Below are 13453 nucleotides of genomic sequence, written 5' to 3' on the forward strand. Positions count from 1 at the left end.
GGAAAGGATCTTAGATGATATGCTAAGCCCTATTTCTTAAATCATGTGAAAATATTAATCATGCACACAATCTGACATGTTCAAACACCAAGATGGGAATTTTAAATAATGTGAACATGTGTTGGCATAACGCAATTTCACTCTTCTTTGGAACTGAGAGAGAATAATTAACAAATGCAGTTTTTCACATTTTGTATGAAGGATCAAAATTATTCTATGACAATAATAGCACACAATAAATGCAATATACTAATTCACTAGGGGCTTAATTATTTAGGGAAGTGTAATTTTAATTATTGTAGAGGAACAAAGATTCCATTAGGATTATAATTAATAATTTCTTATCTTTCTATTAATGGAAGCTAGATTTTTTCTTAAAATGATTAATACATAAAGGTTAAATATTTTTTTAAATGATTAGTTCAAGGTAGTTATTGTCCTGACACTCAATTGATTCCGTGAAATTTAATAAAAAAGGATTTGGGGCAATGCTATAGGGGATGCCTGTATGCTTACTTTTTAGTATGACTTATTAAATCTACTTCTGTATCTAGCCTGATTTTTGTCTATTATTAATCAATCTATAAGCATTTATTATATGCCAAATACTGTCTAAAATTCTAGGGAAATAAAGTTAACATTTCCTTTTCTAATAAGGAGATAATATTTTAATGAGACAGACAATTTACAAATGATTATGCATTTAAATATATATAACTATCCTGTGAATGTAAACACATGCATATTGTAAATATAATTGATACATTCATGAATATACGCAAATACATATTTATTTTACATATGTAAATATATTTTAGATTTAAATTTATATACATATACACACATGCCAAAATATATGTATATGATATAATAAAATATACATATAGCAATATATAAATATGTTTATGCATATATGTATACATATGCCTTCAAACATTATATTTATATATATATATTTATATATTTATATGTCCTTGTAATTGTTTATTGTTCCCAGATAGAGACTGTCAATAATTGGGGCAAGGTAAAATCTCTTACAATAAGTGGGATTCAAGCTGAGCATTGAAAGAAACCAGGGAAATTAGGAAACAGAGATGTAGAGCTTTTCAAGGGTTAGTATATAGGTATGGAGTCAAGAAATACAGTACCATATGTAAAAAATAGTCACAAGATCATAAAGGATGAGGGGAAATAAAGAATAAGAATATTGGATGTTAGGATGTTAGGAGAGAATAGGATAGGATAGGATGTTAGAAAGGGACTAAGGTATGAAAGACTTTAAAAATCAAACAGGATTTTATATTTTATTCAAAAGATAAAAGAGAATAAATGGAGTTTACTGATTATGGGTTGACATGGTTCGACTTGTACTATAGGAAGATCCCTGTGTCAAATAAATTGAAGATGAAGCAGAATGGGGAGAAATTTGAGACAGAATGACCAACTGGAAAGTCTATTGTAGTAATTTTTGCCTGAGGAAATGAGAGTCTTCAAGAAGGTGGTGGCTGTTTGAGTGGAGAGAAGAATATCTATCTATCTATCAATCTATCTATTTGTCTATCAATCTATCTATCTATCTATACATTCATATGCATACATATACACATATACACATGCATATGTGATTTAGTAAAGGTAGAAGATATACTGAATATTGTAAATTAATTATTAAATTATAGCCAATTAGTACACACATACACACATTTTTATAGTAAAGTAAGAAACAAAAAGACTTGGCAACATATTGGATATATAGAATTAATGTGAGAGTCAAGGATTACCCTGAGGGTCTGGGCCATTCATGACTAAAATGATGGTGGCATTACCAATAATAACAGAAAATTTGTGGGTGGTGACAGAAAGGGCTTAGGTGATGATAGGAGAGAAGATGAGAAGAAGATAAGTGTTGAGTCCAAAATACCTATAAAATACATCTAAGGCAGAGATGGTTATGTGAGACTATAGCTCAGGAGAGGTTGGAACTGAATTTATAGACCTGGGAATCATCTGTATGGGCATGAAAATTGAACCCATAAGAGCTGATGAGATAATCAGGGAAGACAGAGTAGAGAGGAAGAACTAAAGAGGTCCCAGGACCTGAAGCTCTACTTTTTGTCTCTCTTACTCTTCTTTGAGATCTAGTTGTAGATTTTTAGTTTTTACTCTTATTAGATACCTGCCTACTCTCTCTAGTTCTTTTATATTCATTAACTTGTGTTGTTATTTGGTGTATTGTGTTCCTAACGTCTAGCCATGATGGGTCCTCTCCACTATTTCTTTTTTAGAGAAGAATTCTGTATAATCATAATTATTTATGTACTATGTTCCAGTCAGACTGATTGACTTCATACTGACCAGACTCCAGCCTTGGTGCCCTGATATATGTTTGCATCCATGTCCAGAATGAATGCCCTTCTAAACATGGCTTCTTGGAATACTTGGGTTTTTTTTTAATGGTAAATTCATCTTTTATCTCATTTGGAAAACCATTCAAGATTCTTTTAGTTATTGATGCTCTTTTTATTCCCAAATTGCCATGTATGCACTTATCTTTTTACATATTATATTTTCCAAGTTGAAAGTAAGTTCCTTGAAGACAGGCATTTAAAAATATTAATGGAATGGTATCACAGTCCCTACTTCCCCTCCCTATACACAAGTTATTCTTAAAACATTAAATCTGTAGCAGTATATAATGTTCTTTTGATTATATTTGTTTCACTCTTCATTATCTCACCTAGTACTTTCCAACTTCTTAAAAAATTATCTGCTTATTGTTTCTTATGGTGCAGTAGCATTTCACTACAATCATATAACACAATTTTTTAGACATTCCCCAATTGATGAAACCCTTGATTTCCAATTCTTTGCCACCACAAAGAGAGGTGCTATAAAAGATTTTTTTTTCCTTTTTCACTTGATCTCCTTGGAATGAAAACGAACAATGGTATTGTTGGGTCTAAGAGTACACACACACACACACACACACACACACACACACACACACACACATTATATAATGTCCCTGGAAATTGCTTTCCTCAACAGTAAAATGAAATTAGACTAGACTTCTGGGGTCCCATTGAGCTTTAAATCTATGATTTATGATACATGTATGAGGTCCCTAATAAAAACATATTTGATTGGGTTGAATAGTTGCTACTATATTAAAAAAATACTTTAGACCCCATTGAGGACTGAACTGAAATGAATTGGAACTAAAATTATAACAATCATATGAATTCACTTAATCAAATAATTTAGATCTGGAAAGAAAATTTTTAGGTTATATAATTCAATTACCTTAGAGAAATAGATAATTGGTCTCAGAGTCAAAAGACCTTGATTCAATGTGTACTTCTGACCCATACTGCTTGGGTGATCCTTAGCTTCCCACTTCCACAGGAACACCAAAACTATCATTTACAGACTAGGTGTTGGTCTATATTAGGATTTTTCCTTTTATCTTTCTTATACAAATTAAATCATTGATCTAGTTTTTTTTTTTAAAGGATTAAGTTTCTGGTTTAAGGTTACATTGGTAGTAAATGGTAGAGCCAGAAGTTGACTACTGCAGTTGATAAATCATAGCACTCCTAGTGATTATATTATTTTAGTCAATGATATAAGAATACTGGGCTGGGTTGGAGAATCTTGGTTCTTGATTTTGTAGCCAGTTAGCCAAGTGACTTTGGGAAATTCACGTAAGTATTGGAAATTCTTAATTTGTTTATGTACAAAATTAGCTAACTGACAATTTCTTACTGGGTTTGAGGTCAAGGAAGTCAGGTTGGATCCTGGTTTTGTTATGCTCATTAGCTATGTAACCTTTTAGAAAGCCACTTAGTCTCTCTAGTTCTTAGTTTCCATTAAATAAGAAGATTGGACTAAATCAGAGATTCTTGGTATTTTTTTTTATATGTAACCCCTGGTAAAGCTCAAGGACCCCTTCTTAGAATAAATTTTTAAATGCATAAAACAAAATCAATAGGATTATGTGATAATATAAACATATTTATATTAATGAAATAATATAAAATGTTTTATACATCCTGGTACTAAAATGTGTTCCTTTGAAATAACAATTATACATATTATTAAAATACTTAAAAAGTTTAAAATCCCTAGACTAACCACATGATTCCGTGATTGCTCAATCACCTTCTACTCTAAGCTTCTAACATGATGACTTAGTATTATGACAACAAATATGACACATACCATTTTGTTCCCTCTGCACTCCTGCAGCCAGCAGATCAGGTTCCCCAAGGCTTATGTCATTTAACCTTGTTCCTAGACACTCCATGCAAAGATGTTTGCACCATTCTTCAGCCTCCAACTCTGCAAAGAATAATAAGTAAAGACCATGATACATAGCTTTGCACAAACGTCTCAAGAAATAATTTGATCTTTCTAAGTCTCAGTTTTCTGATCTAGAAATGGGGAAAATAATAGCTCCTATCTCACCAGGTTGTTGTAAAGAACAAATGAGATAATATATGTAAAACAATTTGCAAACCTTGAAGGGAATTATAAATACTAACAATTGTTGTCACAAATTCCATGGATAAATGCTGAATTCTGTACCTCTATTTACAGCTAGCAAACCAAATATAAAATTAAAATACAATCACTATTCAGTGTCTGGTGCTATTTTCTAAGTTATTATTGAGATAATTTTAAAATAATTGTCTCAGAGACATAATGATGCTTAATGTCTTCCACCTGGGAAATTTCAAGCAGGTCTGATTTCTGTAGATAAATTGGTTATAAAAATGAATAGAACGGAAATAATTATATGATAATGCAACTTAAACATTTTTACAAAAACAAAATATCAATGAATGGTCCAGTGACTCCCAACTTATTAATCTCATGTATTTTGGGGTTTTTCTCCATTAATATATATTTATCTCACTCAGTTTTCCTGGGCATGAATGTGATGAGATATTCTGAATAAGTACTGAGCTTCAATAGAAATACAAAACCTAATGAGGACAATCACAATGGATTTAAATTTGCTGATGACATTTGGCTTATTCATTTTTTCAATTACCATAGGATTGTTTATGCTAAGTAGTTATACATATTAAAGATAGAGAAATAAACCAAAGGAAAAGTGAATTTGATCTTATTTCTCTCATTCTTGTGATTTAGTTGGAAAAAAAGAGCTGCTTACTTAGGCTTATAAAAACCCAATTATAGCTCTTCAAGTGATCAGTTGCACTGGGCCTTTCACTAAGTCTCAGGTCCCTCACTTTCACAATGGGAAAAAGAAAAGCTTATATCAGAGGTGAAGAAATTGCACATGGTGGCAACACAAGCAGTGATACATCGGGGCAGCTAAGACAGTAGCAGAAGTAGCTTAAGGAGCTCTCAATCCAAAGAGGATAAGGGAATCAGGCAGCTAGTAAGAAAGAGATTACAGGGGATCTTAAAGTGGAACTGAGTGTAAGACCTTGTTGCATTGCCTATGACAGTTCCAGATTGCAGTTCCAGAGAAAAAGATAGTGCCAACATTTGAAGGTACAGGATGACAAAAGCCCTTCCTGGTTAAAGGACAGAGCATAGGCTAGGTAAGCAAAGACCACGTCTCTCTCTGGCTCACATCACCCTAGAAGAACTAAAAACTTATAAGCCCTTAGAACTAACTCTGAAAACAACAGTGAGAAAAACATACCCTCTACCAGTTACCTCCCCTGAATACTCCTGTCATTTGCCTTCCTTCCCAACTCCTTTTTTAGCTTCCCTTAGTCTACAGTCTTTCCCCATAAGATTATAAACTCCTTAAGAGTAGGGACTTCTATTTCACATTTCTTTCCCAAGAGCTTGGCACAATGTCTACCACAATAGTAGGTGCTTAATAAATGTTTACTGATTGAATTTATTTACCCTTATATATAGACCTGCATATTTTTACCATATATACTGTCTTTAATTCTTTCTTAAAGTTTAGGTACATTATAAATCATAAATCAATAGAGAAATAAGTTTAAAGGTAGCATCTGTGCAATGGATGGATATTGGGCCTTGTACTTTCCTGAAATGAATTAATTTGACTCATTAGGTACCATTGGCATGGACATACTTTCAGAAACTATTATTTTTATTTTTTGGGCCAGGAACAGATGATACAAACACACACATTATTATTATTTTAAAATTTATTCATTTAGAATATATTTCCAAGCATGTATCATGTTCTTTCCCTCCCCTCCCCTAACCCCCTTCCATAGCTAATGTGCAGTTCCACTGGGTTTTACATGTGTTGTTGAACAAGACCTACTTCCCTATTATTGATATCTCTACTAGGGCAATCATTTGGAGTCAATATCCCTAATCATATCCCCATTGACCCATGTGATAAAGCAGTTGCTTTTCTTCTGTGTTTCTGCTCCCACAGTTCTTCCTCTGAATGTAGATAGCATTTTTTCCTCATTAGTCCATCCAAATTGTTCCAGATCATTGTATTGCTACTAGTAGAGAAGTCCATTACATTTGATTTTACCACCGTGTGTCCGACTTTGTACAATGCTCTCCTGGTTCTACTCCTTTCATTCTGCATCAAATACTGGAGGTCGTTCCAGTTCCCATGGAATTCCTCCAGTTAATTATTGCTTTGGGAAAAATAGTATTCCACCACCAACAGATACCACAATTTGTTCAGCCATTCCCAAATCAGAGGGTATCCCCTCATATTCCAGTTTTTTTTTTTTTTTTTTTGCCACCACAAAGAGCGTAGCTATGAATATTTGTGTACAAGTCCTTTTCCTTATTATCTTTTTGTGGTACAAACCCAGAAGAGCTATGACTGGGTTGAAGGAAAGGCAGACTTTTAAAGCCTTTTGGGCATAGTTTGAAAATGCCATCCAGAATGATTGGATCAATTCACAGCTCCACCAGCAATGTATTAATATCCCAATTTTGCCAACCCCCTCCAACATTTATTACTTTTCCTTTGCTGTCATCTTATACAATCTGCTAGAGGTGATATCTCAGAATTGTTTTAATTTGCATTTCTCTAATTATAAGAGATTTAGAGCAATTTTTCATGTGTTTATTGATGGTTTTGATTTCTTTATCTGAAAATTGCCTATTCATGTCTCTTGACCATTTGTCAATTGGGGAATGGCTTGGGTTTTTTTTTTTTGTACAACTGATTTAGCTCCTTATAATTTTGAGTAATTAGACTTTTGTGAGAAGTTTTTATTATAAAGATTTTCCCCCAATTTGTTGCTTCCCTTCTAATTTTGGTTGCATGAATTTTGTTTGTACAAAATGTTTTAAGTTAATGTAATCAAAAATTTTTTATATATTTTGTAATTTTTTGTAACTTTTGCTTGGTCTTGAAATCTTTCCTTTCCCAAAGATCTGACAGGTGTAACATTCTGTGTTCACCTAATTTACTTATAGTTTCCTTCTTTATATTCAAGTAATAGACCACATTCTGAGTTTATCTTGGTGTAGGGTGTGAGATGTTAATCTAAATCTAATCTCTCCCATACTGTTTTCCAACTTTCCAAGCAGTTTTTGTCAAATAGTGGATTTTTGTACCAAAAGTTGGTATCTTTGGGTTTATCACAGACTGTCTTGTTATGGTCACTTACTCCAAGTCTATTCCACTGATCCTCCCTCCTGTCTCCTAGCCAGTACCATATTGTTTCGATGACCACTCCTTTATAGTATAGTTTAAGATCTGCTACTGCTATGCCACCTTACATCACTTTTTTTTCATTATTTCCCTTGATATTCTTGATCCTTTGTTCTTCAAAATGAACTTTGTTATGTTGGGTTTGTTTTTTTCTAATTCAGTAAAAATTTTTTTTTGTTAGTTTGATGGGTATGGCATTATATAATTAAGTTAGTTTGGGTAAGATTGTCATTTTTATTATGTTAGCTCATCCTACCCATGAGAAATTAATGTTTTTATAATTATTTAGAGATAGTTCTAATTGTGTGGAAAGTGTTCATATAGTTCCTGTGTTTGTCTCGGCAGATAGAATCCTAAGTATTTTATATTGTCTAGGGTGGTTTTAAATGGAATTTCTTTTTCTAACTCTTGATGCTGAGATGTGTTGGAAATATATAGAAATAATGATGATTTATGGGGGTTTATTTTGTATCCTGCAACTTTGCTAAAGTTATTGATTATTTCCACTAGATTTTAGTTGATTCTCTAGGATTCTTAAAGTAGACCGTCATATCTGCTAAGAGTGATAGCTTCATCTCCTCATTATGTATTTAATACCTTCATTTTCCTTATCTTCTCTGATTGCTATTGTTAGTGTTTCTAGTACAATGTTAAATAAAGAGGTGATAGAATGGACATCCTTGTTTCATTCCTGATCTTATTTGGAATGCTTCTAATTTATCCTGATAGCAGATGATTCTTGCTGATGGTTTTAGATATATACTATTTATTATATTTAGGATAGGCACTTCTATTCCAATGCTTTCTATTGTTTTCAATAGGAATGAATGTTGTATTTTGTCAAAGGCTTTTTCTACTTCTATTGAGATAATCATGTGATTTTTGTTGTTTTGCTTGTTGATATGGTCAATTGTGTGGATGGTTCTCCTAATATTGAACCATCCTTACATTCCTTGTATAAGTCCCACCTGATCATAATGAATAACCTTTGTGAACACTTGCTGGAGTCTTTTTGCAAGTATCCTGTTTAAGATTTTTGCATCTATATTCATTAAAGAGATTGGTCTGTAGTTTTCTTTCTATGTTTTTGACCCGCCTGACTTTGGGATCAGTACCATGTTTGTGTTGTAAAATTAATTTGGTAGAACTCCTTCTTGGCTTATTCTGTCAAATAGTTTGTATAATATTGGGATTGGTTGTTCTTTGAATGTTTGATAGAATTCACTTGTGAATCCACCTGGCCCTGTGGATTTTTTCTTAGGGGGTTCTGTGTGGTGTTGTTCAATTACTTTTTCTTATATGGGATTATTTAAGCATTCTATTTCTTCTTCTGTTATTCTAGGCAATTTACATTTTTGTAAATATTGATTCATATCACCTATATTTCCATATTTATTGTTATATAATTGGGCAAAATAGTTCTTAATAATTACTTTAATTTCTTCCTCATTTTAGATGAGGTCTCCCTTTTCTTCTTGGATACTTTTAACTTGGTTTTCTTCTTTCCTTTTTTTATTAGACTAAGCAATACTTTTTCTATTTTATTTGTTTTTTCAAAGTATTATCTTTGAGTCTTATTTATTAATTCAATAGGTTTTCACTTTCAATTTTATTAATTTCTGTTTTACTTTTTAGAACTTCCAATGTAGTTTTTATCTGGGAATTTTTCATTTGTTCTATTCCTAATTTTTTTATTTGCATGCTCAATTTATTGACCCCTTCCCTCCCTGATTTTTTAATATATTCACTCAAGAATATAAATTTTCCCCCAACCCCACACTGAGTATTGATTTGGCTACATCTCATAGATTTTGATATGATGTCTCTTCACTTTCATTCTCTTCAATGAAATTATTAATTGTTTCTATGATTTGCTCTTTAACCAACCAATTTTGGAGAATCATATTATTTAATTTCCAATTAATTTTTATTTGGCTCTCCATGTGCCCTTACTAATTATTATTTTTATTGTATCATGAACTGAAAATGTTGAATTTCTTACTTCTGCTTTTTTGTACTTGTTTGCCATGTTTGTATTCCATAGTATATGCTCAATCTTTGTGAATTTACCATGTGCTGCTGAAAAGAAACACATGGTACATTTCTATCCCTATTTATTTTTCTCCATATGTCTATATCAAATTTTTCTAAGATTTAAATCACATCTCTTACCTCTTTCTCATTTATTTTTGGTTTGTCTTATCCATATCTGCTAGAGGAATTTTCAGGTTTTCCACTAATATAGTTTTACTATCTATTTCCTCCTTTAGCTCCAGTAGTTCCTCCTTTAAAAATTTGGATGCCATACCATTTGGTGCATATATATTGAGTACTCCTATTTCCTCATTGTCTATACCGTCATATCAGTTTGTAATTACCTTCCCTATCTCTTTTAGTCACATTCATTTTTACTTTGTCTTTATCAGATATCATGATTATGACTCCTGCCTTCTTTTTCTCAGTTGACTCCCAAAATATTTTTTCTAGCCTTTTACCTATACCTTGTTTGTGTTTCTTGTATACAACATATGGTAGGATTTTGGTTTCTGATCCACTCTGCTATTTGCTTCTATTTTATGAGTGAGTTCATGCTATTCTCATTCAGAATTATGATTGCCAACTGTGTATTCCCCTTCATTTTCATTTCTTCTCCTTGTCTTGCCCTTCCTTCTTTCACTATGTCCTTCTACACCAATGTTTTGCTTTTAATCAGCTGCCCTAATCTCCACTCTTATTTTAATTCCCTTCTTAACCCCTACCTTCTTATTCCCCTTAAATTTTTCTGTAGGGTGTATTGAATTCTCTTTCCTCTCTCTTTTCTTCCCTTTTTGGACTTCCTGCCCAACTCCCTTCCTAAGTTTTCCCCTCTCAACTTCCCTGTATGGTAAGATAGAATTTTTTTTACCCCAATGGAACTAGATGCTTCCCCCCTCAGAGTTGATTCCACTAAGAGTAAGGTTTAAGTATTACCCATTAGTACTTTCTTCCTCTCCTTATAATAGCATTATTCCCCTCTCCCTCCCATACACCCCTTTATGTAGTATAATTTATCCTATTTTTCTTAATTCTTCAAGGTTTTCTTGGTGCCATCTTCTAATCTCCCCCCTTTATATTTTTTACATATCATCTTCAAACATTTAGGACCTCAAACACTACCTATGAATAAGTGTTCTAACTATTATGATAGTGAATATAATTTTTGAAAGTTACAAATATAATTTTTTCATATAGAGAAAAAACAATTTGACCTTAATGAAGCCCTTAAAAATAAACTTTTTTCCCTCTCTTGTTTACTTTTTTATGTTTCTTTTGAGTTTTATATTTGGACATCAAATTTTCCATTTAGTTCTAGTCTTTTATTTATAAATACTTTGAAATCTTCTATTTTGTTAAATGCCTATACTTTTTCCTGGAACATACAGTCAGTTTTGGTGGGTGGGAATTCTTGGTTGTAATCCCATTTCTCTTGCCTTTTTGAATATCATGTTCCAGGCCTTGTGATCCTTTAGTGTGGAAGCTGCCAGATCATGTGTAATACTGATTGGTGATACGTGATAACTGAGTTGTTTCATTCTGGCTTCTTGCAATATTTTCTCCTTAGCTTGGAAGCTCTTCAATTTGACAATTTCATTTCTGGGGGTTGTCTTTTGAGGTTTTAACATAGAGGGTAATCTATGGACTATTTCAATGTCTACTTTGCCCTCTGGTTCAAGAATATCAGGGCAGTTTTCTTGGATAATTTCTTGTAGTATGATGTTTAAGTTTCTGTTTATTTCCAGGTTTTCATGTAGGCCTATGATTCTCAAATTGTCTCTCCTATACCTGTTTTCCATGTAAACAATCTTCTCAATGAGATATTTCATTTGTCCTTTTATTTTATCATTCTTTTGGCTTTTCTTTATTATTTCTTGCTGTCTTATGATATCATTAGCTTCTACTTGCCCAATTATAGTTTTTAAAGACTGATATTCATCTATGATCTTTTGATTTTCCTTTTCTGTTTGGTCTATCCTGCTTTTCATGGCTTCCAGCAGATCAATTCTGTTCTTTTGTTTGCTTTTTGTTTCATTTGATTTCTGGGCTTCTTTTTCCGAGTAGGAGATTCTGTCTTTTAGACTGTTACTTTCTTTATGGACTATTTCCCACTTTTCTTGCCAAGTTTCTTCTGTCTTTCTCATCATCTCAAATCTGAGTTCCACAAGAGCTTGTGACTAATTTCAATTTTTTTGGAAGATTAATCTGTGTTTGCTTTGTTGTCCTCTGCTGCCTCCTGGTCTGGAGTGTTTCACCATAGAATTATTGAAGGTCAATTTTCTATTCTTGTTTTTTTTTGTTTTTGTTTTTGTTTTTTTTGGTAGTTGGAGATTATAATTCTTGGGTGTTGGTGGCCATTTCTATGCTAGTTCTTTCTTCTCTTTCCAGTCAGAAATCTGAGTGAGGAGGGCAGGCTCTTTGTGTATTGAGCTACAGAGCAGTTTTTGCTTGAGGCAATTTTTCTGTCTCCACTGTGTCTGCTGTGGGCAACCCCTCTCTGCCCTATCTCTGAGCCTAATCTGCACATTCCTCATCCTCCTGGGGTCTCAAGTCTTGCTGCTCTCTGGGGTAAGTCTGTGGTGTCCTCAGCCATCACCCCCATCCCTGAGAATCTAGTGATTGTCCTTCACTTGCTCTGACTCTGTGCTTGCTTTGCCTCTGTGCCTGCTCTGACTCTGGAGTGGTAGTTGGAGTGGGGGAGGGGTGATCAGCTCTTGCTTTGGTAGGAGTAATGTTATCCCCTTCTATAGCACAGAAATGCCCAAATCCTGCCTACTTTCAAGACTGTACTTTATGGATGAGCCCCTTCACTCCTCTGATTTTGGTTTTTTGTCTTTTTGAGGTGTTTTATATCAGTAGGTGCTGAAAAGAGGAAGTCCCTTGTGTCTACTCTGTGTCCCTTTTAGCCTGGAAGTCCTCCTTTCAGTATCTTTTTGGCAAAAATAAATTAAACTACTGACTCTTCAGTTGGCAGGCAACTAGGAACTTTGTGATCCATAGCACCCCTCAGTGGTCTTAGGCCTGCATCTATGGCAGTTTATCCAAGGATTTATTACCCAGAAAGTAGAAGAGGCAAATGCACTTTCTTTGCAAACATTGATAAATTGTTTTTTTTTTCTGTTTATTACAATTCTAGGCTTGAAATATATAACTCATAATATTTTCTCTCCTTGTGTTGTTCTCCATAGGAGATAAGTTCAATGCTTTTGTCCTTGCATTTTAGCTCCATGGGAAAGACCCCTGAAATATTCTTTTGAGATGAGGAATATTTTTTCTTTAACATTCAATCTATATCAAACTCATGTGTTTAATTCTTCCTGTAAGTAGACATGCTTCCTACCCATCAGTAATGGGGCTTGATCAGTAAGCACTTAAGACACAATTGCCATTGATTTTTAATTTTTGTCAAACACACAAACTATTTTAAGAAGAAATAATTTTTTTCTCTTGGAAAACCTTAAACCCAGTCATCCTAATTTTTGGACCAAAAATCAAGATAAAACATATTCTGTTTGAAAAGTCTTGTTAAAATACACTTTAAAAATTTGGACATGCATTTTTTCAACTCATAAACTGCCTCATGAAAGGTGTACACATACAGTTTTGTATAATTCTGAGAATCAGTAGTACTTTTCTCAAATGATCTAAATATGTCATTAGAGGATCTATTTGTTTATCTGACTCTCAGATACAGGTGCCTCTGTAAATGTATTTGTGGTTCAGATATATTGAGACAGTGATAATGTCTGTTTGAGTTTTCCTTCTTGG

At 33.2% G+C, this 13453-nt stretch overlaps 1 protein-coding gene across 1 annotated transcript in view; it reads right to left on the reverse strand.

Moving 5' to 3' along the window:
- The window catches only part of DOK6 (docking protein 6), a 721700-nt gene that overhangs the window by 310707 nt on the left and 397540 nt on the right, over positions 1-13453 (reverse strand). The window contains exon 4 of the mRNA XM_001365868.4: positions 4222-4341. Coding sequence (XP_001365905.2) covers positions 4222-4341 — 120 coding nt within the window. The remainder of the gene's footprint in view (positions 1-4221; positions 4342-13453) is intronic.

This window comes from Monodelphis domestica, chromosome 3, assembly GCF_027887165.1.
Source record: "Monodelphis domestica isolate mMonDom1 chromosome 3, mMonDom1.pri, whole genome shotgun sequence".
NCBI lineage: Eukaryota > Metazoa > Chordata > Mammalia > Didelphimorphia > Didelphidae > Monodelphis > Monodelphis domestica.